Raw genomic sequence first — 27,822 nt, forward strand, 5'->3', positions numbered from 1 at the left:
GATGTTATTTTGGTACTCTAGGGTTTAAATATTATATGTGTATATCATAGTTCCCCCAAGCTAATGACAACATTGACCAAAACAAGTCTAGAAAGTATAAAATCACAGAAAACTTTGCCTCTGTTGCTCACCGTCACCCAAGTCCACAGGTCTCTGAGTTCCAAAGTGTTTTTGACATTAGCAGTAACTTTGACATTGGCAGGTAACAGGTAGTTGATGTAGAATGTATCAGACAGCTCAGTTATAACTTGGATCTGGAATCACAGAATACCGGAGTAACAGGTGGTCTGGGGATCATCTTCCAGCCCCTTGTTCTAAAAGCAGAGAAGCCGGCATGTTCTCATTCACAACAAGGAGCCTTCTAACCAGTGGTCCATCTTGCTCTGCCCCTGCTTGTCTACCAGTGAGGGGTGGGTTTAGTTCTTTCTGTGATGCTGTCACATCTGAGAGGAGACAGCCTCTCTCAGGAACAGCAAGTAAGTGGAAGGGACAGATTCATTTTCTGTACCTGTAACACACTACACCATGGAGTTTTATAAATAGAACTTAGCACTCCCAGGGCCGCTGTGAAACTGAAGTGGGAAAATGATCCCTGGATATTAAGCGCGCTAAGTACTTATCTCCTACCTTGACAGAAGGCTCAATTTCATCTTACCAAGTGGATACTTAGGATTCTGACTGCTAAATACCAATTAAGCAGTTTCCAATGAATATTTATGACAGCCTTCCTGAATGGCTTGTCCTGAGTTCTGGGCTGTACCTGAGCACACAACCCTACCTGGTGGAGGGGAAGGTGTGGCAATGTAGGACATCGCTGCCTGATGGTGAGGTGCTCGGGGGTGTTCATCTGCCTCCCTTACTGCTGGAACCAGGGCTCTCCCACAGGCGCCCTCCCTCCAGGTGCCCAGGATGTATTTCTTCCTTCCCACTTTGAGGGCTGCTTTCTTGTTGGAAGCCTTCACAGGGTCTCTTCTTGGAACTTTCTGTCCCAGCCCCTTCTCACTGCAGAATGTTCTGTCTAGTGCTCCCACCCTGGGAGGAAGCCTTTAATTTGAGACTCATTGTAATTTTGTGGCTCTGTTTCGAGCCCAATCTGCCTGCCATCATTTTCTGTATCCCTCCCGCCTAACTTACCCTCCATCCCGGAACCTTACCCTCACCTCCCCACAGAACCCAGTTCCGTTTCCCAAATCTGATTCTGCCCTCCACTTTACTTTACCTACCTTCCCCACTCTAACAGGATTTTGATATCATTTTGTTTTTATATAGTTGTGTGTTTGTATCCCTAAGCATTGTGTTGTTTCTTTCTGCTTATTTGAGTTTCTAAAGATAGTATCTTACCATATATAGTATTGTCATTTTTTTAGTCAGCATGACTTCTAAGATTCGTTTTAATTATATTTTCCTAGCCTGTCTCCCAATTATTAACTCTTTCCATGATACACAAATATCTTTGTTGAACAGAAATTCATAATTAAAAATTCTTTGTATCCCCGTTCTCTAGCGTAGTCTTTTTTTCAAACTATAGTAGATGACTTGTATGGTGATGACGGTGTTGAAAACAGAATTAAAGACTAGACAGACATAGGCAAGACACAGTACATTGATTATCCCATTAGCGAACAGAATATGTTCTACAGACACACCCAGATTTTCAGATGATCAGTTGCTAGAGAAGGAAAGGATGGAGGGGCTTAATGATGTGTTCAGATACGGGGCGTCCTTCCTGCTGTGCCTTAGCCATGCTTCCTCTCCCTCCTGTTTCACAGCTGTGCTGTGTGTCAGGGGCTTTAGCACATGTTGATCTCACTTCATCTTCCTCTCTCAGGGAGTGACCAGTTCAGGGAAATAGAGCTGTAACTGCCTGAGGCTCAGGCCCCCACACTCCCTTTCCCATGGCAAGTGTGGGAGACTGAGCACAGGGCAGGGACCACCAAGTTCAGTTTTGCACAAATCTTGGGGGCACCAGACCCTCGGTGTGGCCTGTATGGACCACTATACATAATAGCCCTTGCTAGGGCTCTCTTCTTTCTTTCTTTTTTTTTTTTTTAAAGCTTGGCACCTGACCTAACAACTGTTGCCAATCTTCTTTTTTTTTTTTTCCTGCTTTTTCTCCCCAAGTCCCCCCAGTACATAGTTGTATATTTTAGTTGTGGGTCCTTCTAGTTGTAGCATGTGGGATGCCACCTCAGCGTGGCCTTTTAGCGGTGCCATGTCCGCACCCAGGATCCGAACCAGTGAAATCCTGGCCCCCTGAAGCGGAGCATGCGAACTTAACCACTCGGCCACAGGGCCGGCCCCCAGGGCTCTCTTCTTGACACAATCCAAGTGCTGGCCTGCCCATCCAAGTCCCTCCATCTGAGATTGGCCATCATGGGACTTATGTTCTAGCGGGAGAGACGAGAGTATAAGGTAGACTAAGTAAACAAAATATTAGTAAATTGTATAGTGAATGCTCTGAAGTTAGGGCAGTCAAGAAAGGGCTTCTGAAGCTGATGTTTCAGCTGAAGAGGTGATATTAAGCCACCCGGTGCTGAGGACACCTGATTCATACCTAATCTCTTATACTGAGGCTGGATTTGTTAGGGAGTGTTCGTTAAGGATGCTGTGTTATACCAGAAGGTGAAATCATAATACAGAGATGTCACAGCACAACCCAGAGGGAGCCTGTGCAGGGAGATGGAAGGCTGTGTTCAAGTTCAGGCTTGTTGTCTAACTAGCTGAGTACTCTAGGCACATTGCTTGGCCTTTCCGAACTTCATTTCTAAGAGTTTTGTACATTATTCGAGCGTGATGTAAATAGGCGGTTAATTAATTAGACTGAAAAGCAGTAATACCTGAGCTGCCATAAGGCAGAAGATGATTGAGTACCAGGCATTAAGAGTTGTGAGATCAAAGAAGGGAAAATCGGTTTGAGCTAAAATAGCTGCAGGCACCTATAAAGTAGGAAGGAATAAAGAAAGAATCCCTGTGTGACTTGAACACAGTGAACAAAGAAAAGAGTGACACTTGATAAAGCAGGAAAGGGAGGTGCTGGCTCACACAGGGCCTTGAACACAGCAGAGCTTGGGTCTTTGAGGGCAGAGGGATGCCATCGAAAGGCTTAAAGCAGGGGAGAGGTATGACCCGATATTTATGTATGGAAGGTCATATAAGGAGGATGTATTATAGGAGGAAGAATGCGAGGGTTAGAATGATGTTGATGGCTGGAACTCTGGGGTACAGAGAAGAGAACAGACTATACTGGGAGATGAATTGAATAGGACATCCTGATGTGGAGCTTGAGGGAAAGGAAAGAATCCACAGTGCCTCCTAGGTTTCTGGCTGGAGTTGATGAGTGGAGGCTGGTGCCACTTACACGGAGAAGGTGTGGGTGGGGGAGTGGGAAGGGATGGAGAGGCTTTGGTGCCAGGAGCCCTGGGGATTCAAGGTTAAAGTGAGTGCCTGCCCTCCGTGAGCTCTTAGTTCAATGAGTAACGTGTAGACTGGCTGTGGCTGTTAGAACATAGCATGCCAGGTGTGAGGATGGTGGTGCCACTTGTGTCCATGGATAGGGCACCTGGCCTTGCCCGTCACAGCTAAGATGGTTGTTCTGGAGTTCTCTGGGGCTTCTGTCAGCCAGAGATGGCTGGAGCAGTGTCTCTCTGAGGGTTCTGTGTATATACTGCTGATTGGGAGGCCACAGGTGACAAATTATTCTCTGCAGGAAACCCAAACAAGACAGCACCTCAGCAGCATTTCTGAAAACAGAGTTCTCAGTGTTTCCCTGGCTGATCAACAGGGCTCTCCTTCGGTGGAGTGACTTCAGGTGCCTTGACATCCATCCGCTTCACCATCCTCCCCAGGGGCCCCACCCAGAGATGGGGAAGGGGAGGTCTGTTGACCTTGCTCAGGGAGCTCGCAGCACTGCAGTGGTTTGGTGGGAAATGTTTGCAGGAGGAGGTGGCTTGGCAACAGTTCTGCCTCTCAGGTGTTAAAGATGGGGATCCAGTGTGAACTGGGGAGCAGCTGTGTGTGCCTGTGTTTGTTGTTGGTGTTTTGCCTGAAAGCTGTGGGGTGGCTGGGTTCTTCACGTCAGAATCCTGGGCTCTTGCCTAAGATTTTTCCTGTTTGGGGTAATGTATACCTTCCTGAAGACAGCCTGGACCTGAATAAAGGGTGGATAGCAAATTCCATGGTGGTGGTTTTCTTTTTCTAAATAAAGGGTATTTCACTGGACTCAGGAGAAAAGGATATATTGAAAAGCAAATTAACCCAGGTTACCAGCTAAGTCATATCTATAATTGGGCTGAATGGATGGAGCAACCCATCGATTATGATTATGTCTTTCAAGGGTATTAGAATTTCATACTTAAAAATATCTCTCCCCAAACAAGCCATTAATAATCAGAATTTGAAACTGAAAGCTTTTCCCTACCTGTACTTCCTGTTAGGATTTTGGTCACAGAATCTTTGAATGTCAGAGATAGACAAGGTCACTTGGGGAGTCCAAGTCACAACCTGTATCGTAGAGATGAAAAGACAGAGACCCAGAGAAAAGAAGTGACCCAAAGTCACGCAGCAAGTATAATGACCACGCAAGAGCTGACATCAGTATAAGGTGAAATGTGACGGTGGTACAAAGCAAATGATGTGGGACTTCAGAAGATGGAGAAATAATTGCCTGCAAGGATACCCGAGTCAGGATGGAGTGGACTTTGGACATGGGTAGGACTTCAGTAGAAGGGTGTATATTGAAGGCAATTTCAGGTAGAAGGAAAACCGTAAACAAGAGTCCTGGGAAAGTGTGCAGTTTCAGAGATGGACAAGTAGTCCAATTTGGCTGGACTACAATACTATCTTATAAGAAGTGTAGAGCTCATCTCATGTAATCTTGCAGCAAATCTGTAAGATGAGGGTATCCTCTATAATGTGGTTAGTACTTACAAAGAACCAGGACTCAGGCCAGATCCTTAGACTGAAATCTCAGTGTTCTTTTCACAGCACTCCAGTTGGCCCTCACTTGTTCAGGTTTTTAGCATTCAGGGTATGCCTGGTAGGGGGTTTCAAATGCTCGACTAAGGAGTTTGGACTTGATTCAGAAAGTAGTGAGTAGCTACTTAACTGTTTTGAGCGGGGACAACATGATTAGAGCTGTGCTTTGGACATTTAATCTGGCAGGAGTGTTAGCATGAATTAGAGACCTAGGTGCCTAAGTCAAGGCGCAAGCACCTAGAAGAGCTTGAGCGTAGTTAGGGGTCCAAAGTCATAGGAGACAGAGCTGAGATAACCTGGGATCAAATAAGTTAACTACCTAATCTAAAGTCAGACAGCTGATCACTATAAACAAGGTTCAAATTCAAGTTTGCTTTTAATGCCCATATTCTGGTTCTGTGTTCTCTATTGAGTTGGAATCAAAGCTAATATATGGAGAACAAGGTGAGCGCGCCATTGCACATCATCCCCTAGGCCACTTTATGGGCTGTTACAAATCGTGTGTATATATATATATATAATGTGCCCCTAGCCCTGTAATAGACTAGGAATGGGGCTGGGTGGTATGTGCAAAGTGCAATGGAGCCAAGTAAAAAACATCAGCTTTTTGAATATTTTAAATTGGTCTAAGGTGAGAAAGTTGATAAAAGGTATTTGTTGGTCTGAGAAGAGGTGAATTTACCCGACTTAAGCCTACATGTGAGCATCAGATCTAATGATTCACCAGTTAGGCAGGCGTTAGCACCAATGGTCATTGCCCATACTTCCCCATGCCCAAGAGCCTCAAATGTGAAGATTTTAAGAACTCTGGGATATTTATAACTCCTGATAATAGCTTGGACATGTACATGCATTTTCGCGCGTACACCAAAATTTACCTCCACATCCTGCCAGGTTTTTTGTTTCCCTGCCTTGATTCCTTCTCCTTTTGAGTTCCTGACACTTTCTTGTTACATAAACCAGCCCGCTTTTTGGCTTGCTAACCATTTACCCTTAGAACAGGCTGCTTGCTTCTCAAACTTTTCTGTCTCTTGTATGAGTCATTCTCTTCCTGAGCAGTGCATGACTTTTCAGTCATTTACCAGATTGTACAGGGCAGCTCCCATCTTGACACTGCAAGTGAAAAGAGACAAGTGTCACTGGTCTCTGCCGTATTTGTCTTTGCCAGCTGTAATATGTTATCGGGCTGTCCTCACAGTCCAATTTCCTGTGTGCGGTGTTGCCGCAGGGAGACTGGCAGCACTGACTCCCCCGCCCCCACGGATCTGAGTAATTCTCTCCTGGCATCTGTTATGTTGCTCCCAGGGATCTTTGTTAAGTTCTTTGGACAGTATATTCCTCTCCGTTCGACATGGTTCTCTGCTGAGGACTAATCACTCAGACATATCCTGCACCCATCCATTTATTTTAGGTTAAACATACAGACTTTGGGTAAAACTCTGAACTTTTGGGTGTGGTTCTTACAATCCGGTTCCCCTTGTTGCAGATACAGGGAGTATAAGACGGCATCCAGTTTAGGTCCATTTCAGACTGAAAGCCCAGCTTGTTCTACTCTTAATCACCTGGGATGTTTGTGTTTCTGAGCAGGTCTCTAAGGAGTTGATTATGAAAGTATTGAGAGAAGAGGTGACACCTGTCATGATCCTCAGGGTCCAGTGGATGTCACATAAAATTAAAATAAAAAATAAATGAGAATGGGAAATATAAGCATCCACAGGCTTCTTTAGAGGCTGCCTTTCAATGTAAAGATTTGACAGGAACAAGGAGAGAAGAAACAGACACTCTGACAACAATGATATGCTAGAACTACAAGGGATCCCAGAAAGCCACTTCTTAGTCCATCCTCCACATACTAGGTAGGATTCTACATACGTTTTCAAGTAATTGGTTCTGTAGCCAATTTGAAAGATCTTTTTTTTTTCTTTCCAGTTTCATCTTCTCACCACTGTCTACTAGCCACCTATATTCACTCAGGTCCCTCCCCATTTGATGACCGTTTATGAGCTGAGACCATGTAGCTCTTTGCAGACCTTAAAGAGCAGCTGAAGGTTCAGGTTTCTTCAGTCCAGCGACCACACCTGACTCTCCCACCTCCAGCCCAGTTCTCTTCTGTCTTTCTAGTCCATCTATAGTTGACGTCAGTATCATCACCCCACTTTTCCAGCTTCTTGGCTTTTGGCCCAGATCAGAAGCAGGGCCAACATTCATTCACCTCTGCTGATAAGCTGCAACCTATTGTGTTCATAATTAGCGAGTTGGGGCAGGCAGCCTGTGGTGGCTTTCTGTTCTTCTATAGCCCACTCTACCCAGGAAGCCACAGGAGCTAGTATTAGGAGTGCTGGGCTGCTGCCAGGAGACCTGTGTTCTAAACCTACCTTCACACTTCTCAGTTTCCTTATCTGGAAAAGAAGGGGGCTGGTTGACCCCTAAGTTGCTTCCACTCCAACAATATATATTGAGTATGTACTTTGCACCAGGCACTGTTAGAGGCACTGGAGATTGAAAGCAGAGTGTCTGCCCTCATGCTAGTGGGTTTGTGAACTTGAGGTAGATGGCTGAGTATGGTCCTTACATGCAATTCATTGCCCAAATGTTCTCACTCCCTGCTTGAATGTCATGTTTCTTGGAGACTGAATAGGCTGCTCTTTCCATTACTTGTCTGTCTTCCTACTCTCTGTTTTAAAGTGATAAATATAGATGCGTTTTTATCTGATGTAGAGTATCTTCTTTCTTCCTTTCATTTAGTCTGACTGAAATCCCTCTTATTGCAATTGATAACTATTTTATCTAATTTCTGGGAAACTTGAGGCAAGATCAGCCTGGTGGTTAGTAGCATTGTGATACATCTGTATGAACAAAAATGTTCAAAACTGTGTCTGCTGGGATGCTAGATTCAAACACAAGAGGAGAAGAAAAGATTCTTATTCTTGAAGAAAGTATAGCTTACACAGTGACACAAGACGGGCATGTAACAGAAATGAAAGTATATATGTAAATTCTCAGAGGATGTGTATATGTGTGTGTGTGTGTGTATACATATATATATATATCTCCCATGTATATATGGGAATGATCTAAGGGGTACTGCACCCAGAGAGAACTTAGGAGAGTGACCAGCTGGCTGTGTCCCCCTTCCTGTGGGTCATAAAGAAGGGTATGTGCCATTTGTAAGCCTTTTTCAAAACTCCTGTGTTTCTCCCCATTTTCCAATCTTATGCAGGCATGTGAGGGAGGGTGGACTATTTTTATACTGTCTCTCATATTTATCCCTAAAAGAAGGAGACACACTCCTGATCGGGCTCAGGTTCTTGTCAACAGAATCCCTGGAAGGCAGCAGAGCCTTTCCACAGCCAACAACTGACCAGAGCTTTCTCCCTTCCAGAGATGAGAAGAACCAGTCCATCATAGTCAGCGGGGAGTCTGGAGCCGGCAAGACCGTGTCAGCCAAGTATGCCATGCGCTATTTTGCCACAGTTGGTGGCTCAGCCAGTGACACCAACATCGAAGAGAAGGTCCTAGCATCCAGTCCCATCATGGAGGTAAAGCCTTCCAAACGTCCTTGGCCTTCTTGGCTGGAGTTCTTTCAGCTGGCAGCGAGACTGCTGGGTGTCCAGCCTTGCATGGCTGATCACAAAGGTCCTTGGAAACAGCTCACATGGTTAGCACTGGGGCCTCTCCCTGAGAACCCATTGTCCACTATTGAGGAAAAAATTATGAAGGTGCCTAAAGACTACAGATTTGGGAGTAATCTGACCTGGTAGTGTCTTACAGGTCCCCAGGATTAGGCAGAGTGTCCTCTTCATGTCTTCCTTGTCCTTTGACTCTGCTGAATGCAATGGTGACCTCTCTTCTTCATCTACCGCCACCTCTGCTGCTGTTCCCCTCCCCTGCTGCCATGATGTGTCAGCAAATCAGTGCTCCACCGAAACCATTTGATGCTGGGAAGGCCCGTGAATCAGGAGGGCAATTCTCATAGGGATGGAGAAGCCTGGGTAGAAGATTCCCTTCCTCACCCCTGCCCCAAATACTTAGACATTTTATCTTTGAGGGGAAAAGCAGAGGCAAAAGGTAGGTGATAACATGGAATGTGTTGAAGATTCTCAGAAAGTGTTACCTGTGACGGCGTGAACTGACCAGGGGCAGGTCTTGTCTGTGTCTTCACCAGCCCCTCACCTCCCGGGCTGGGTGGGCTGAGAGCAGTTGATGAAAGTGCAGGGCCAGAGAGATTCCCTAAAACTGAGAGCTTGCTGTAACGAATCATATTACAGGGCTGGAACTCCATTTCTCTTTTTCTTCCTTTCCTCTGTAAAAACTTAATTCTGATGGAGTGGAACTAAATGGCCGCACAGTCGCTGGACCAGCTTTGATTTCATGCCTTTGAAGGGGACGCTCTTCATTGTTGTCTGGGTTCCAGTCTGGTGGGAGTAGGCCCTTCTGCCAGCCCTGGGCAGCCTCTTTGTTTTAGTAAGAAGAAATTCAGTCGAGGCCGAAAGCTGCCAAGATAGCATCAGATTTCTCTGCACAGCCTTGAGCCCCATCGATTAACACACGAGGCACCAATATGGTTGGTCTTTCAGATTATTTTGGAGCTAAGGGGAACAAGGACTTGCCTGGACCTTCCCAGGTTCCCCCTCTCTCTTTCTTTACCAAGTGCAGGAGTACATTCTGAGTCGCAATTCGTAGGAGTTCATTGATTATCCAGACAAAATCTCCTGCCTAGAGAGTTGCATTATCTGGAGAACATTTATTCTCTGCTGAGTAAAAGGACACAGCGTATTCACTAAGAATTTGACAAAAGAAAATTTCAGTATTTGTTTTTATGTGAGTTGGGAAATGGTCAATACAGTTGAAGGCATTTTTACCAAAGAGATAAAAACAACAATAACAAAACTTCTATTTGATTGCAATGGTTCTTAAACTTGACTGTGCATCAGAATTGCCTTGGAGGGCTTGTTAAAGCAGATTACTGGGCCCTACTCCCAGAGTTTCTGATTCATGTCTGGGATGGGCCTGAGAATCTGCATTTCACATAAGTTCATAGGTGATGCTGATACTGCTAGTCTGGGTCCCACATCTTGAGAACCATTGACCTGTTAAAAAGGTAAGAACAACTCCCTGGAAAATATGAAAGAATGAAAGGAGATAATCCCCCATGATCCTATAGCCTGCTGATAATCGTTCAACATTTTGTTATATTTCCTTCGAACTTTTTCACTGAATGATACAGTATAAGCCTTGTTCCCATATCATTAAGCTTTTTATGAATTGTCTTATTGGCTGCAAAAATACCTTATATATATGCTTTTACCATAATTTAACTCCTTATTGTCAGTCCTTTAGTTGGTAGCCCGTCTGTGTCTGCTCATAGCATTTGTTCTAAGCCCTGAGGCAGAGGCCTGGCTGTGGCCTCAATTCAGAAGGCATCAGCTGTGGGCTTTGAGCTTGGCCTCCCTTGGACCACCTGCTGCATTTAAATTGAGGTAGCTAAGATGGCAGTCTACCATTAGCATCGTGTTTCATCTCAAGTGGGGGTGAAACCAGGATTTCAGCTTCTCCTTTGCCCCTGAGGTTCAAAGTTCAGTTCATCTTTTAGGTAGTAAGATTTCAAAGACACAGAGTGCCTCTTCTTTTGGAAATGAAGTAAGTAGTTATTCTGGGCAAAACAGAAGGGAAGAAACCTGTTTGATCTCTGGTGAGTGAACAAAGCTGTTGTTAGTCAAGATGGGAATTTAGTGAATACAGATCCCCATGTTATTAAACAGGTATGAGACACAGGGGCAATGCTTTCTTAAATTTTGTTGTTTTGTTGTGGTAAAATGTACATAATATAAAATTTACCATTTTAACCATTTTAAGTGTACAACTAAGTGGCATTAGGTACATTTACAGTGTTGTGCAACCATCACCACTATCCATTTTCAGAATTTTTCATCATCCCAAACAGAAACTCTGCACCCATTAAACAATAACTCCCTATTCTCCACTCCACCCCTCCCCAAGTAACTTCTCTTGTATTTTTCTGTCTCTCTGAATTTGCCCTCCTAGGTACCTCGTATAAGTGGAATCATACAATGTTAGTCCTTTTGTGTCTGGCTTATTTTGCTTAGCATAGTGTTTTCAAGGTTCATCCATGTTGTAGTCTGTATCAGTGCTCTGTTTATTTTTATGGATGGATAATATTCTATTGCAAGAATATACCACGTTTTGTTTATCCGTTCCTCAGTTGATAGATACTTGGGTCCTTTTCCCCTTTCGGCTAGTGTGAATAATGATGCTGTGAACATTGGCATGCAAGTGTCTCTTTGAGTTCTTGCTTTGGGAATGCTTTTCAAATGACAGTGGTCTAAAATGATCTGATGTTTTCGGTATCCATTATGGCCTGAGTAGGCTGGTGGACTGCTGGAGAGGCAGGGTGATTTGGCTTGGGAGAAATGTGAGAACAATATGCACCCCAAAATACACAAGACATGGTTCAGTTGCCAAGGTCTGAAGGAGGAGAAGTGTGTACGTGAACCGAGCCTAATCTTTCATGATGTCATATAAATAAATGGTACAGCGGTTTGGGCTCAAAACCTTCAATTCTACATTGTGCAAATTGGTACTTTGGAAACTATGTGGGTAAGTCCTGAGGGCTCATTCTGTCAAATCTAGAATTTTGTCATCATAGAGACTATCCCTTGAGCAGTTATTGAGTGTTTTATTTGAGAGAAATCTTGGATATGAACATGGAAAGGAAGAATTATAGCCAAGAAGAACTCTGGATGGGATTAGAAAGAGTGTTGCCAAGCAGAGAAAGAGCAGCTTTTGCCCTGCCAAAACCTGATTTTTCATTAAGTTTGGAGTCTAGCTGACCCCTTGTGTCAGGAGCCCAGTCAGCTTTATCACTCCTCAGAGGGTTACAGCCAACACAAGACATGTCTTAATCAGGGGACAGCTGATTACTGATTACCCTGCCCCTGTCCTGGGGAAGGATGGCACCTCCCGATGAAGCAATCAGTTATAGTCTTGTCATCATCTCATTATTTCCACAGCCCAGCAACTGCACATGCCTCCTGGGGAGACAGAGAAAGAGTTGAGGGCAGTCTAAGGAGGCAGAATTCCCGCTGGCTTGCACTAACTGGCATTTGTTTGAGTTAAAGGTGACTTGAGGATGGATTGGGATTGGCTGGGGCAGACTGAGATGATTTATTGTCAGTGTCAGAGCTCTCTGACCCCATTCTGTGTAAGAACTTGTCAGCATCCTGGGAGTGATTTGTTCACAAGTCTTCACTGATTAAAAGGACATTGGTAATCAAGAGACTGTTAGAGTGGGAACAGAACCAGGTCCAGGCCAGAGGAGTCATGTGGCTTCTTGGGGTGACTGGAGTCTGCAGGCATCCAATTCCAGGAGCCACAGAGACTCCCCCCATCCTGAGAGAAAGCAAGAGGGCCAGGGGTACAGTGAGCAAAGTCGATAGAGACTAAGAGCAGTTGCTACATACTTTTCAGGGTTTGACTTTTTTTTTTTTTAAGCTAAAGAAACAAGAAGGCCTACCACTATTATTAACCTCTTCATGCAAGAATCTGCCCCAACATACCTTACTGAGCCCCCATGTCTTCTCTCATGTTTCAACATACTCTAGCCACTCCACTCTTGTCCATTCTCTCACATGCCCCAATCCCTTTGCCCACGCTATGTTCATGGGTAGAATCCCTTCTCCTTCTCTGCTGATAGGATTCTACTTTAAGATCTGCTACATTTTCTACTTCTTAAAGCCTTTCCCATTCTGCTGGGTGTGGCTAATTCCTCCCTTCTCTGTGTTTCCACACTAGTCGGTATGTACCTTGTTATTGTATAAATCTTAATTATATTGAAATTATTTGTTCCAGTCCATTTTTGTTTTACTGCATATTTGTGTATGCATAAACCACAAAGAAGGTTGTTCTGTTATGTCATATATAAATAGTACGATATTCTATCAACCGGTTTGTGATTTGCTTTTCACTCAACATTTTTTAATTTATCCATGAGTCATACTCTGGTTTGCTTAGTTTAACAGGTTTATAGTATCCTGTTGTGTGAATATGCCACATTTTATCTATCTGTTCCCTCTTATTGGTAGATATTTAGGTTATATTTCTTTTTTATTGTGAAATGTAGTCTGCACTGAACATTCTTGTGCATACCCAGTTGTACATTTATGTGAGTTTCTCTAGGTAATATCTAGAAGTAGCGTTGCTGAATTGTTAGGTACATGTATGTTCACTTTTACCAGATGTGCCCAATTGCTCTTCAGAATGGTTGTTCCAGTTTACGTTTGAAATAGCAATATATGAGAGTTCCCATTTCTTCACATCCTCATGATCATTTCTTACAAAGGTCATAGTTATTGCCACTCTGTCATTTTTTAGTCTGCCTTTCTCTGATTACTGCCTAGGTTGAGTATCTTTTCTCATGTTTATTGGTCATGTGAGTTTCTTCTGTGAATTTCCTGCTTATATCATTTTCCCATTTTCCGAATTTTAACTACTTGCATCGTACCTTCCTCTTTTGTTGCCTGTGGACTCAGTGAGGGTCAAAGCCTGGGTTTTTATCACCTATAACAGCTGGACTTGCTTTCCTCATGTGTCAAAATGTTGTCTGAGTCAGTAACCAGAAAAATCTGGCAGGGATTTGAAAAATAACTACATGCAGGTCTCCCACTTCTCAGAGCAGCTTAGGGGGTGAAGAGGATAGATCTTTTGGCGATGACTTGCAGACCTTTGGCAAGCTTTCCCTAAGCTATCTCGAGGAGCGATCTCAGGTATGGTAAAGGCTCCTACTGCCATTTTACAAATTACAAAATTTGAATTTTTTGAAATACTGGAATTGAGACTTATTTGTTGGAACTAGATTATCCTTTAGAATATTCCACAAACCGGCTTTTGCTAATTGCATCTTCATAATGTTGTGAACATGTTCCTTTGTCTCCTGTATTTCCTGTAAAAGGGCAGTAAAATTTAGAGGCTTGATTAGATTCAGGTTTGATTTTTTTTTTTTTAAACCAAGAATCCTTTATTGGCAGTATTAATAGTGTGCTCCCGCCAAGAGGCTCAGAATGTGTAGCTGTCTCTCGGTGATGTCAGCTGCCATTGATTAAGCCCAGATCTGGTAATTCATCAGGAGAGACAAAAGGGTGATTTTTCCATTCTCTCTTTCCTCCTACATTTAGCTGAAATAAGTCTAAGAGGAGAAACTTCTCCTCACCAACTAGTTACCCTGAGAGAGATTCCTAACTTACTAGTTGTCAGAGTAATGAGTCGGTGCTCTACCCTCCTCTGAGAGGCTTTTCGCCACTTTCTCATAAAAAGATAAGTGAGGGTTAATGTCTTTGTCTTTATCCTTCCATTTGACCTGGCTATTTGAGATGTGAGAAGTTACCCGACGTGTGGCAGCTCCTGTCCTGTGAATGGTTTGGAGAGTTGGGGGAGGACTGTGAACCGAGTGGAATGAACACAGACTTTGGACTCAGGCATGTGTGAATTTATATCTTGGTGTTGCCACTTCCCAGCCGTGTGACCCTGGGCACACCTCTCAACCTTTCTGTGCCTAAGTTTTCCCATAAGTCTGATGAAAGTTGTTAATGCCTGTCTCCTAGGGTCCTTGTTAGGATTAAAGGAGACTACAAGGAGCCCAGCCTGGGATGTGGTTCATGATGGAGGCCACTTTTACCAGCATTGTAGGGAACACAGCCCTCCTTGCCATTTTCTAGATAGAATTGGCTTACAAAAGTGTGACACTGGCTTGTCATGTGGTGCCTTGAAGGATCAGAGAGCTCCATGGAGGAGAAGTGGGTGCACAGAGGCCTCTGTTGAGATGATGAGGTTGGTGGATGCTGGGCGGGGGGCGGGGGTGTGAGTCTTCCTATCTTCCTTGACTGGGGGGAGCTTAGGACATAAACTTGTCTGATTATCATCTCTTTGAGAGTCATTTCAGCTTGGCCAGACTCTAGCCCTGCCCTGCCCTTGGGCGTGCTCTATGCTCCAAGATGTCCTTCAGAGCAGCCCAACATGCCAGGGTTACACTGTCCCCCACTTCTCTGCAGAGGTACACACTGTATGTCTGCTGGATGGGTTGCTTTATACATTTTAAACCCAAAGAAGAAGTTTATATTGCAGCCTCAATGGGAGATTTTAGGGCCATAGTGTGGCAAGTGACCTTTGAGGACAAGGACCCCAAAACTCTCATTTCACGGGAAAGAAAACAGAAACCCAAGTTCTTTTACTCTTGCAGTCACTCAAATATTTTTGAATGCCTGCTGTGTGCTGTGCACTGGGATAGGTGCTGGAGATCCCATGCTGAAGCGGGTGGGCATTTCTTGCTCTCATGGAGACAGAGGGTAACATCTCATGGAGCTACGTGGGGAGGGAAATGAGGGAAGTACAGAGACCACAAGAGCATGTGGCAGAAGGAGCTCGCCCAGCCTGTGAGGTCAGGGAAGACTTTCCTGAAGAAGCAGCACTGATGCTGAAACTGGGAGAGCGAGGAGGAGTCAGCTGGGTGAAGGGGCCGTGGGAAGGCTGTTCGCGGCAGAGGCAACGGCATTGTGAACTGGGGTGGGGGCGGAGAGAACATAGGGCTTTTGAGAAAGAAAAGAGTTCAGGATTGTTTGAGGCTGGACCTCAAGAGCAAGAGTCACAAGAGGCACACCTGGGTCATCCTGCAGGGCCTCGCCAGCCATCCTGAGGATTTATAACTTAGAGGACAGTGGAAACCACTGAAGCATTTTCCACAAGGCAATGTAATAATCGGATTTACATTTTAGAAGAAAACCCTGGTGGTAAAGTGGAGAATTGACAATGGGAGAGGAGAGTGGCCGCACGGAGGTCGGTTGAGAGACTGTTGTCCAGGAAAGAGACATTGACGACTTGGGCTTAGGCTGCAGCAGTACAACAGAGAGCAGTGGCAAGACGTGCGACACGTTTGGGCATCACGTCAGGTGCACGTGGAGGGTGAGTGGTTGTGAAGAGTGAGGCCAGCCTGGGCTGAATAGCCTCCTTAGGGTGGAGCCAGGCTTGGGTGTCTGTGAGTGAGTACAGGACTCGAGGCCGCACTTCATCATCTCGACGATAGGAACGGTTGATAATTTTCCTTATCAAGACTTAACGGGACATTTTCGTGAGTATTAGTTGTAGGTCAACTTTTTGACCTTTTAAACAGCAGTGATTTGCTTTCAGCTGGTCTGTTGGCCTCGTTAATCACAGATGCCAGCAGAGCCTTATTCGTTTGAGGCCTATCAGGAGGCACTCATAGTTCCGTGGTGTGGAGCTGGCTGGCAGCAGTGGGGGGTGGATTAGGATTTTGGATTTTCTTTCAACCTCTTTGTGCCCCAAACTTCCTAGACCACTGAAAAGTTATAGTGGATAGTTTTCAAGTGTTTTAACTACCTAAAAAGTAAACTTGAAAGGGATTAAAATATTAATATATTCATTACCAATCCAGTAGCAATGTGATGTTTTATGGTAAGTGAATATTTGCACAGTGAGGCCAGTCACCTAGCCACTCATTTTTTTTAAATTAAGTGTTTCGAATTGTGCCCCTGCTGCTGTGTAAGAAATAGTACCAAGAGGGAGGTGGCTTTTCAATTTGTCCTAGTGATGAGGTGTGGAGGGGTGGGTGTTGGTCTTTGGTCTCTTTCTAGGAAATACCACTTATCAGTTGGGAATGATATTTGACTGCTTAGTTGTGGAGAGCAAAGTGAATTAAGCACAGGGGGTTTATTTTTCTCACAAAAAGTTCAGAACTCTTGGGTACTGGCATTGGGTTAGTGACCGAAAGGTGTCATGGCAGCAGTCTCTGTGATTCTCTAGACCTTTCCCTCATGGTCCCAAGATGACTGCTACAGCTGTAGCCATCACGTGCACATTCCAGGCAGGAAAAAGGAAGAAGAGAGGAAGGACAATGGGATGCACCTTCCAGCTGGTTAGTCCTGTTTAAAGAGCCCACAAATCAACTCATTACTCTCATTGGCCATCCTTAGGACTGAAGGAGACAGGAAAATGCTCTTTTCTGTTTTGTTTTGTTTTTAGCTCATCCCAATAGCAGAGAGGTTCTGTAATGAAAGAAGAGGGAGAGAATAGAGACGAGTGCTGCCACAAACATACAATCCTGAGTTCAAGAGAGCCCTCCCTGTTTTGCACCCCTCTTGTTTGTTTGTCCCGTACAGGCCATTGGAAATGCTAAAACCACTCGCAATGACAACAGCAGCCGCTTTGGGAAGTATATTCAGATTGGCTTTGACAAAAGGTACCACATCATTGGAGCCAACATGAGGACCTACCTGCTGGAGAAGTCCAGAGTGGTCTTTCAGGTGAGGGGTGTGACTCAGGCCTTTTGGTATTTTTTCCCATCTATTATGCCCTCCCTTGCTCCCTGCCCCCTCCCTTGCTCCCTGCCCCTTCCCTGTGCCCAAAGAGCCGCTTATCTGTTGAGCCTGGAATTGGATATACTTGTCCTGTCTTTTCTTTCATCAACAAGTATTCATTCAAGTGCTACAGGCATCAGGCCTGAAAAATCTTTTACCCAGTATTGTTATTTTTCAGTGGCTATCGTTTCTAGATTCAATCAACAAACATCTATTGAGTGCCTATTACATGCTGGCCCTGTGGTAGACACCAAAGATACAGTGAAGAATAAGACAGCCCTGCTCCTTATGGATTTTAGAGACATGATGAAGGGAATGTCATACAGGGTCTGGGGTTTCAGCTTTCCCCAGGACCTTTCTTATTTGGTGGGTTATATATATAAAAAAAAAACCAACCCTTCTTGGCCACATATTTAGTTTCCTTTTTAAATAAACGGAGTGCCCTCTTCTCACTCGACTCAGTTCTTCATTGCTCTTTGCTCACCTTTCGTTCCCTCCTTCCCACTGCTCTCTGGCCTTTTGGTGACCCTCTTCCTCCTCTGCCCTGGCCTTTGGTGGTCAGCGCAGCTCACAACCCTGAGAACAGTCCTCCTCCAGCCTCCTTTCAACATCCCGTCCCTGAACCGGGGTGATGGTGCGTGAGCCGGCCGCATACTCTCCCCCTGAGGTGGATGGCTCCCCTGCCCTTAGGTTTCGGCTGCCTTCAGAGGGGATGTCAAAATGCCTCGGCTGTTACTCTCAGTGACACTTGTCTCCATGCTGATACTTGGCCAACATCTAATGAATTTTTTAAGCAGCTTTATTATTTTTCCCCCTTTTGTGCTAGGCTTTCTCTCCATCTCTCAAGTTTGGTTTGACAGCCCCACGTCCTTCATCTCACTGCAGCAAAGCAAACAGCCTGTTGTGCTGGGGGTGGATCGGATGTGCTGGGGGTGGATCGGATGTGCTGGCTGTGGCTCTAGCCAGACTCTTCTCTGAACACCCAATGAGCCTTTCTCTTTCTTTCTCTCTCTGCTCAGGCCTCCTGAAGCAGCCCCTGCCCCACACCACTCTGCCGACTTCAGGCACATGTGGCCTGAGTGTCCACTGGAAATCCTGCCTCAGTCATGGACCTTTCCTCACTGCCCAGCCTGACATGAGGGCAAGGGTGTAGCTTTTACTGAGTTCCAAGCCTCACAGAAGAGAAGGGGAGCCTACCACAGGGCAGTTACAATCTGAGCAACATTAGCCGGGCAGCACCCGTATCTGAATCAGTGTTTGTTGATTGACTAATCCACCATTTGTGGAACAGCGATGACGTTCTATGTAGGAGGCAAAAAAACACATGTTTTTGCATAAGTCCAGAGGTAAAAATCCTCGGGTTGGAAGAAGCCCCTATAATAGTGAATGGAAAATCTGGTGGGAATTGAAGGTGGCAGAGGTGTAGTGGAAAGTGTCAGGAAAAGTCTTGACCTCTGTCATCCAGAACACCATGGGATTAGACTGGGCGGGGCGATGATCTTGGGGTCACTGCCCTAAAACTGCTTACCTTTTTTCCTCCTTCAGGCAGATGACGAGAGGAATTACCACATCTTTTACCAGCTCTGTGCTGCCGCCAGCCTCCCGGAATTTAAAGAGCTCGCACTAAGTAAGTAAATGAGTGCGTGCCCTTCCTCTGGGGTGGGCTCTGCTGCGGCAGGTGGTACATCTGGGGGCTCTGAGAGGAGGAAGGGTGCCCTGCTCAAAGCCTTCCTCATGGGGTCTTGCCTCAGCTCTGCCCCTCATGTGGGCATGTCCCCTAGACCTCTTTGAGCTTCACTGCCCAACTAGTAAAAGAGGGTTAATTGTACCCAGATTACCTGCCGCAGAGAATGTTCGAGAGTGTTAGAGGCAGGGGTGCAACAGCATTTTGCAGAGCATAAGAGAATTTCCATGCATCATTGTTTTGAAAAGTGTTTCCACTGTAGACATTGTAACAAATGCATCCCAACCATGAGGATCTAGAGATCTAGCGAATGCACATCACTTCACTGTGGCCAATGCGTTTTAAGTCATATTTAAGGACTGAGACAGAAAGAGGAGGGAGGGAGAGGAGAGAGCAGGGATGAATGGGGGATGGCTGGAGAGAGATTGTGGAGCCTGGGCCTCACCGCAGAAGATGAGGAGGGCCTTAGAGGAATGACACTGGACTGCTGGCCGTTAGCGGGCACAGTGCTGATTTCTCTGGCACAGGCAGGGAAGCTGTGGCACACCCATGCTGGAGCAGGGGAATGGAGCAACCTAAAGTGCCTCTCAACTGGAGCCAGTGGGATGTCACCTGCTGTTCCCATCAGATAAAAAGGCAACTTTTCATTGGGTCCTAGTCACCCTTTGTTTCTGCTAATGCTGTTTGCCAAGGGGCCTTATGAGCTTCAGTTTGTCTTGAGACTGTTGACTGAGCCAGGGCAAAGCAAGAAGAGGGAGCAGGCGTTAGCTCTTGATCCCACACCAATGCAGCACCTCTCCCTGGGGTCTGGGCCCTTCCCCCTTCCATGCACAGGGGCTTTGTCATGGAGTATTGACTGACTCCCGCCACTGAGTCCTCACGGCCCATCTCCTAATGGATTATGTGATGAGGGTAAGCCTGGGGGCCATGCAGCATCCTGTGTTTGTGGCACTTCCTGTCCCTGGCCTGTTGTCGGTATTTTTGGAGTATGGGGAGGTCCAATACTAACAGATGGTATGAAGAGCTGAGTGTCTAGACAGAGGTTGGTTGGTCTTTGCAACTGTGAGAGAGACAGACTTCTGAGGCTTTGCTGTCCTGGACCCACGTCCTAGCCACCTTAAGAGCCCAGCACCAGATCCAGCTCTGACCACTCCAGCCTGTTCTCCCAGTTGGTAAAATATATCAAGTGGTTCAAACCTCAGTCTGCCCCCTAACTCTCTGCTTTACTTGCTTATGAATTCCTGTAGCATTAGGTGCCTGTGCCATGCAATTTAGCATTGATTCCTTCATTATTCATTCATCAAACCTTGCACAGGCAGGGCAGTGTTAGGCACTGGGGAGGTAGTGTTGAACAAAACAGTTGTGGGTCCTGCCCTCACTTAGCTTACAGTCAATTACAATGCAGAGTGATAAGGATATGCTGAGTGAGGCATGGCCGAGGTGGGTCAGAAGATTGCCAAGGGAAGTAAACTTACATTGGGACCCAAAGGAGGAGGCCCTGGATGGCATATATTAGGCTGGTTTTTTGCTGTACTCTAGGTGTTCACTGCTTGCAAGCCTGATTCTCCCGAGTGAAATCATAAACTCACTGGGGACAAGGGCTGAATGTTACAAGCCTTGTCTGAACACTGCCCTGTGCTGGCACCGTGGGGCTCTGATGTTGGCTTATGGTTGCAAGGGACCGAGAAGGCAGGCCATGTTCAAGGCCACTGCCATCCTGTTTCCTGCCAAGAGTGGGGCCAAGGGCCAAGCTGGGTTTTTCAAGGCCAACCTGTGGGAAGTGAAAACTTTTTTCTAAGGTCAGTTTTATAGAAAATGAACAAGTGCTGGCAAGATCCATCTAGCTGTATTTGGACCATTTTGTCCCAAATGTAGCTTTTAGGTAATAGGGAAGAAATCCTCCTTATGTTTTTTGCACTTACATGAGTGTATTGAGGTGAAAATTGGCTTTTCCTTATTCTGTGTCTTGGCAAGGTGCAAGCTCCTTGGGCCCCTGCTGGAGCAGTTGAAAACTACTCAGTTCCATTTATTGCTCCTTTACCTGCATGTGCCCTCTGAGAGCATCTTGTTGGAGCGAAGTGAAGAGCCTTTGATAAGCTCTTGTGCTCGCCTGTGAGGCTGTCTTCAGCCTTACGGGTGGATTGACTGTGAGCCCTGAAGCTTGACGTTTAGTTCTGCTGATAACCCCGGTTGAGTGGCTGGAAACATCAAGTAAAGGAAGGACTAGCCAGCAGCTCCTGGTGAATATTTAGACTGCCTCACCCCTTTTCTTCACCTAAAGCGTGCTGTTCAAATGCACAGAAGTCTCTACGAGACCCTTTGGCCCAGCAGGAGTTTTGTGCATTTTTCTGAGAGTGGAGGGAACAGATTTGCATCCGGTCATCCACACTTTCCTCTGCCCCATTGTTGGTGGTCTACTGCATTAAAATGGCCTCAGGATGAGATTTTTTGAAAAAAAAGTCCGATGAATAATTTGTGATAGTGTGACTGAATGATGGTAAAAAGAAGTGTAATGAGCCCACATTCCCTTAAATATAGCCTTCAATTAATAAGGAATAAATTCTCTTTCTTATTTTTCACTCCCGTAGGTGTATTGATACAGTTTATAAATAACCTCCTCTGCCTTGCACAGAGGTAAAGTGCAAGCCCTTGGCTGTGACTTTGGTGGTCCACCCCTCTAATCACTGCCTTCATGCCCCTTCTGTGGTCTGTACACTGCCTGATCCAGTGTCTGCCTGTTGAGCCAGCTAATATGGGACTTTGTGGTTTATTTCTCCTTGAGAATTCTAAGTAAAGAAATAACCAAACTGGAGGACAAGAGACATTGCTCTGGAGTGGGACAATCAGTGACAGCTTCATGGGCCTGAAAGGAGAGCTGAGATTCAGGCAGGCTAAGCAGACAGGAGAAGACTGCATCCTGTTGGGATATCTGTCCTAAGAGGGTCTGGGGAGTGATGTAACAGAGGTGATTGCAAACCTTGAAGCAGATGGAGAGGAGATACTAATTTTAACTGGATTCAATTCATTTAGGAGAGAATGCTGTCACTGACCCAGGGGGTCCCACCTGGGAGGGGTTGCCTGCCAGGCCTGAGTTTAAGAACTGGAAACAGGGGAGGTAGGGGCTGGTCTGTCTGACTCAGAACATCAGGCAGTTGGGCCCTGGCTGTTGACAACGAAGGGTCTTTAATAGGTGCTGAAAATGCCTCCTTCCTCCAATATGGCAGTCTGGTGTCCTCCTTTGGAGTCTCAGGTGACCATCTTTCTGGTGTCTCAGCCAATGCTTCTGATCAGTTAGGTTGTGTTTATGGCATGTCATAGATAAACAGCCATCTCCACGATAGGGTGATCACGTAATGGACTCCCAAGGCCTGGCCAGACTCAGGGAGAGCCTGGGCAACCCCTTAAAGCCCTAGGTTCCTTGGTTTGCCTGTCAGAGAAATGGGAGTAAATGGTATATTTGATCGTCTTCATGTGCACACTGTAAAAATCGTCAAATTGATGTACTTTGAAAAGGGAGTGTAAAAGGCAAACTGAATTGGTGCTTTTATTAGGCCTTTGAAACTGTTATATTACTCAGTGCCAGAGGTCGCAGGGTGATTAGATATGAAAGACTAAATATGCCGTCTTCCACAAAGACCTAATGTGACTTCCTTCATAAAAACTCACTTCTGCTGTGGCTGTGAGTGAGTTCAGGGCTGAAGTCCTTCCTCTCCCGGTTCAAGTGCCTCCTGTCATCAGAGTGGGTTAAGTTACTCCTCCAGGAAGCCTTCCCTCATAAAATACAACTGAAATTCTGCTATTCGTTCCTGGAGACAGATGTGTTCCTTGATGGGTATAGCTCAGGTTGTGTGGGACTGAGGTTGGGGGCTGGGTTCTGCCACTTCCTAGCTGGCCCTGGCAATGAATGCTTGCTTGGCCGGAGGAATTGGCGCAGTTCAGTGTGTCTTGGAACAAAGGATACAAAGTGGGAAATGGGAGAGACCAGGAAGAAGTAGGCCAGGCCATGTAAGCCATGAGCAGGAAGTAGAGCTAAGGAATGACAATAAGGAAACTGGTGTATCTGGGATGTAGAGATGAGGAAGGAAGGACAAGCCATGAGTCTGGAGTGGCAAGAGGAGGCCACTTCAGGAAAGATCCAGGAGGGTCTTTGAGAGTGTTTCACCTTTGCCTTGAGGCCAGTGGGACAGGAGCGGGGGTCTCTAAAGGGCTTTCAATAGGGGAGCAGTGTGATCAGAGTTGCCAGCAGTTTGGAGGTGGGTTTGAAGGAACAGGATCAGAAAGAGAGAGACTGGTTTAGAGTCTTTTGCAACAGTCAACAGATGCTGAAGGTCATTCGAGGGCAGTAGCCATCAGGGTGGAGGAGGGAGAGACTCAAGAAATTCTTCAGAGATCACACTGGAAGGACTGGTGTTGAAGGAGGACTGGAGTCGCAGTGAAGCTGCGTCTCAGCACCTTTAACTGATGTGCGTTCCACCGTCACACCCAGGTCAAGGGAGAAGAATTTAACTGCGGTTTTCAGTGGGGGAGGAAAACCAGCCAGTGTCCAGTGTTGGCGTCTTGTCAAAATCCAACATTATACACTTAGAAATGCCAAGTACTGGGCAGGTTTGTACCACACAAAGATACTATATTTTGCAGAAAATTTAAGTAATTTCAAGGGTAATTTTGGTAGATGCAGTTGTTGCCGTCAGTGCTGACTGCCCAGCCCTGCACTGCAGATGCTCCCTAGGGCTTGTTGCATTTTTGCCCTCTGCTGAGATTGGCTCTGAATCCTACGACAGAACCGGGGCCGCTCCTTACCAGGTGTCCCCTGGGCTGTTACCAGAGGCCCGACTGAAGAGGGATTGAGCTGGGGGATGAGAGCAGACATGTGAGGGGCTCAGCCTGCATTTGTTCGTGTGCCCGAATAGCTCAAGGTACCCCAACCTGGTCAAACAAGTGAACAAAGAAAAAACCATTTCTCCTTGAGCACATCACTGCGCCTCATTTGTCAAAGAGAATGTCAGACTAAGATGATCGATGGCCTTGGAAGTCTGTGATTCTAGGGTGGGTTTACATTTCACCTGTGTATATCGATCCTTTTTAAAGACGAGTCTGTGGTGAATCCTACTGTAAACTGAACTATTCATGACATGTCTATTATGTTCACATGTTTTTCATGTACCAGCTTAACACAAATGCAACAGTGCTTTCTGTCCTTGTAGTTTTCTGTCTTTTGTTATCCAGTTTTCTCTCCCATTTGCCATTGTCAATAAAGATAATATTTTAAAAGGTTCCGCATCTGTCTGGGAATAGAATTTGGTCTGGGATGAGTAGACATTCTCATGGGTTGGGATCTGCGGGTAAACCAGGATGCAGCTTCTCCCTGATGCCTGATGCCTTACCTCCTTGCCTTCACAGCATGCGCGGAGGACTTTTTCTATGCATCACAGGGAGGAGACACGTCCATCGAGGGTGTGGATGATGCTGAGGACTTTGAGAAGACTCGACAAGCCTTCACACTCCTTGGTAAGGAGCTTCTGAATGGGGGCGAAGGCCCCGAGGGTTGATTTCGTGGAGAGAAGAGCAGAGCAGAGCAGTGTCCCATTTGGCTTGTCAACCTTCATCAGCTGATGGGGAAGCCTTCTTGCCCTTGGTGAACGTTTTCTTACTTTTGTATTCCATCCCAGCCCTTGGGCTCCAAAACTTAAGGCTTGGAGCTCTGTTGACCTTTCTTAAAATACGAATTTGAGAGTTGCTCTCTCAAGCACTGCAAAGTATCCCTTTTCACTCCCTCAAGCCATTGATGCCAAAGGAGGAAAACCAAGAAGAGCTAGTCTTTTCGTGCTGTGGTCTGGGTTTAGAGGCAGTGTGTTCTAGCAGAAAGAACATGCCCTTGGGGCCAAGCCACCTATGGACCGCAATCATGGCATCTGAGTTGGAAGCAGACTGTGAAGTGTAGTAGCTCTGCCATACGCACAGTGTTGTTTCTGTTATCCTGTTTCCATACAGAGCTTAGTAGTGGAATCCTTCAAACAGGAAGATAGCTCTGTCTTCTGGAGCGTAAAAAGCAGTAGGGCTGAAGAAAGTAGCCCATTCTCCCCTGCCAGTTTTGGGGGAGCAGAGCCCCAAGTGGTAAAGTGGAAGATGAGCCATTCTTAACTGGGAAATTGAAGGGGTAAATTCTCAGGACCTGCAGCCTGAAAAAGCAAAGCTTGGGACGTCAGCCTGAAACCCACAAAGTGGCTCCGAATGGCCCTTGTGTTTTTCCCATGCCTTCCCTGACAGAGACAGACGTTTGGCTTCTGAGTCATGTGACTAACCCCGAGCAGCTTTGGTGCTTTGGTGGGAATCAGGGAAGTTTTATCCAGTGTCCAAATAAGACATGGCCAAACAGGACACACTCTAATCTCTATATGGGGAGAAAACCAGGACTTCATGTGCTGAAATCCAAAGGCTGTTCACTTCTCTGGATAACTGGTGGGGAGATATGCTTTGTCTTTTGTACGGATAAAATATGAGTCAGGACACAGAAACCACGTTGGTTATTCCAACAGAGAAAAATTAATATGAGTAATTGTTAGCAGTAGATGATTAACTACTAAATGGGGACTAAGAGGACTTCAGGGGTCCAGAAGTAGCAAGTACAAAAGAACACTCTCTAGGGTGAGCAAGAGCAGCCAAAAAAGGAACTACTGACTAGGAGAGCTCCTCACCTGTGGCTGAAATTTCAAGGACTTCTGGGAGGATGTGGCTCCCCAGATCAGGAAGCCCACTGATGGTAACAACATCTGCCTGAGCGTGTGGGCCAGCACTGGTCTGTACAGGTAGCCTGCAGTTGCCTCAGGTGTGGTGGGGACAGAACTTCTTAAAGACAGCTGCTAATGGGGAGAGCATGGCCTGAGGACACAGCTGGAGCTCACCTGGGAGGTTGCTGGGCTTCCAAGATGAATAACAACTATGGAGGACCAGAACCGAGACTGGAAATGTCATCTCGCTGCTGTTGCCTGGCAGAGTCACTGCAGTGCCCCCTGTTGACCAAGCAGCGGAGGGAAAATGTTTATGGGGTCTAGCTCCAGGATCACAAAGCAGGGCAAAGAAGAGCAGATTTGAAGCTGAGAGATAATAAGTTGATTGTTGGCCCCCCTGACTTCCTCAGCATCACAGAGCTGTTTTATCCTCCGGAGGTGGGAGCAAGTTTGGAGGAGGTGGTGTTGAGCAGGATACATTCTGCCCAGTTTGTCCGAGAAAGGAGAGGCCTCTGGTGACTGCCTCTGTGCTGCTGTGATCAGTGGGCATGGGCTGATCCAAGGAGAAGGTCTTTCCCTCTAAGCCTCTAAGGAGACTGGGTACTTTCATTCTCAAAGCAAATGGCATTTGTGAAATTAATTCTTTTAATAAGCCTTTCTTCCCTACTCTTTATTAAAGATGCCCATTTTTTTATTCCAGTGGTTGGCAAACTTTTTCTTAAAGAACAAGACTGTAAATATTTTGGGCTTTGTAAGCTATATGGTTTCTGTAGCAACTACCCCACTTTGCCATTGTAGTGTGAAAGTAGCCATAGACAAAATGTAAATGAGTGGCCATGACTGTGTTCTAATAAAACTTTATTTACAAAAATAGATTGTGGGCTACTGGCCATAGGTTGCCAACCCCTGCTTTAGTCCTTCGGTTTTATTTTTTGATTTTGTTTGCTTTGTTTTTTGTTTCCCATGGTGAGGTACTGCTTTTTCAGAGAATCCTATATAAAGAAAGGATTTTTTTGGTAGATATAGTGCAGGAGTCCTCTTAGGATTTAGTATCTGCTACGTAAATTCCTACCATGACAGGGTGATTAGGTCTTTGGAAATTGACAAAGCATTGGTTCTTAAGAATAAGTGCAGGAGAGAAAAGTGATATAACCCTCTGGTCCTGTGATGGTCCCAGCACCTACTTCCTGACTAGTACTTCTAATGGGACCTATTTGAGAGCAGGACACTCTAAGCTCTGATCAAAACCCAGTGCTTTACTCCCTACAGGGTACATAACCGTCTAACTTCCTGTCTTGTCCTGGCTCTCAGCCTCTGGTTTCAACCTGTCTTCCTTTTTCTGGTCTTATTCGGTTACACTGAACCCAGATGTATGCCTAAATTTTTTGGCCTCTGACTGTTTTTTTGGATTATTAGATTAAATAAGACCAGATATTTGACTAATGCATACGTTTCTGTAGACATTTGCAAGTACTTGCAGTCTCTGTAACAGCCATCAATTCAGTCATTCTGTCACTCATGTTTCTGAGTACCTACTATGTGCCAGGCCCTGGGGATATAATATTAAGCCAAAACAGGGATTTATTGTATTACTCTTCTTACTTTGTATATTTTGAAAATATTATGTAATAAAAATTAAAAAGTAAATCCCTGACGCTCTGAAGCATGCATGGCCGTGGCCGTCTAACGTCATTGAAGTCTAGAGTTAATGCGTCTAGTTTGTGTTTGGTTGTCCACTTTATGGATGATCTGAGTAAAGTTTTTAATCCTAGAATGACATATCTTTACTCCTGTTTAATGGGTGTCACTGACTGTTGTTAGCTCAAGTATTGCCTTAAAATGAACTGCACTTGGGGAGGAATATAGACGAACAATTGTATTATTTCTTAAACTGAATGGTAAATTGGCATTCATGATATTATTCTGTAGCCTTTTTTATAAGTCCGAAATTTTTGTGATTCAAAAAGAAATGATAATACCTTAAAGCTAAATATAAATTTTAAGAGATTATCCGTGTCTTTGATAACTTATGTGCGTAAATACACTTGACAAT

At 45.5% G+C, this 27,822-nt stretch overlaps 1 protein-coding gene across 2 annotated transcripts in view; it reads left to right on the plus strand.

Moving 5' to 3' along the window:
* Positions 1-27,822, plus strand: part of MYO5B (myosin VB) — a 344,955-nt gene that overhangs the window by 182,473 nt on the left and 134,660 nt on the right. For both annotated transcript variants that reach the window (XM_046671362.1, XM_046671363.1), the window contains exons 5-8: positions 8,357-8,513; positions 17,160-17,303; positions 18,903-18,984; positions 24,442-24,549. In XM_046671362.1, the coding sequence (XP_046527318.1) occupies positions 8,357-8,513; positions 17,160-17,303; positions 18,903-18,984; positions 24,442-24,549 (491 nt within the window). The remainder of the gene's footprint in view (positions 1-8,356; positions 8,514-17,159; positions 17,304-18,902; positions 18,985-24,441; positions 24,550-27,822) is intronic.

Source organism: Equus quagga, chromosome 9, assembly GCF_021613505.1.
Source record: "Equus quagga isolate Etosha38 chromosome 9, UCLA_HA_Equagga_1.0, whole genome shotgun sequence".
Classification (NCBI taxonomy): Eukaryota; Metazoa; Chordata; class Mammalia; order Perissodactyla; family Equidae; genus Equus; species Equus quagga.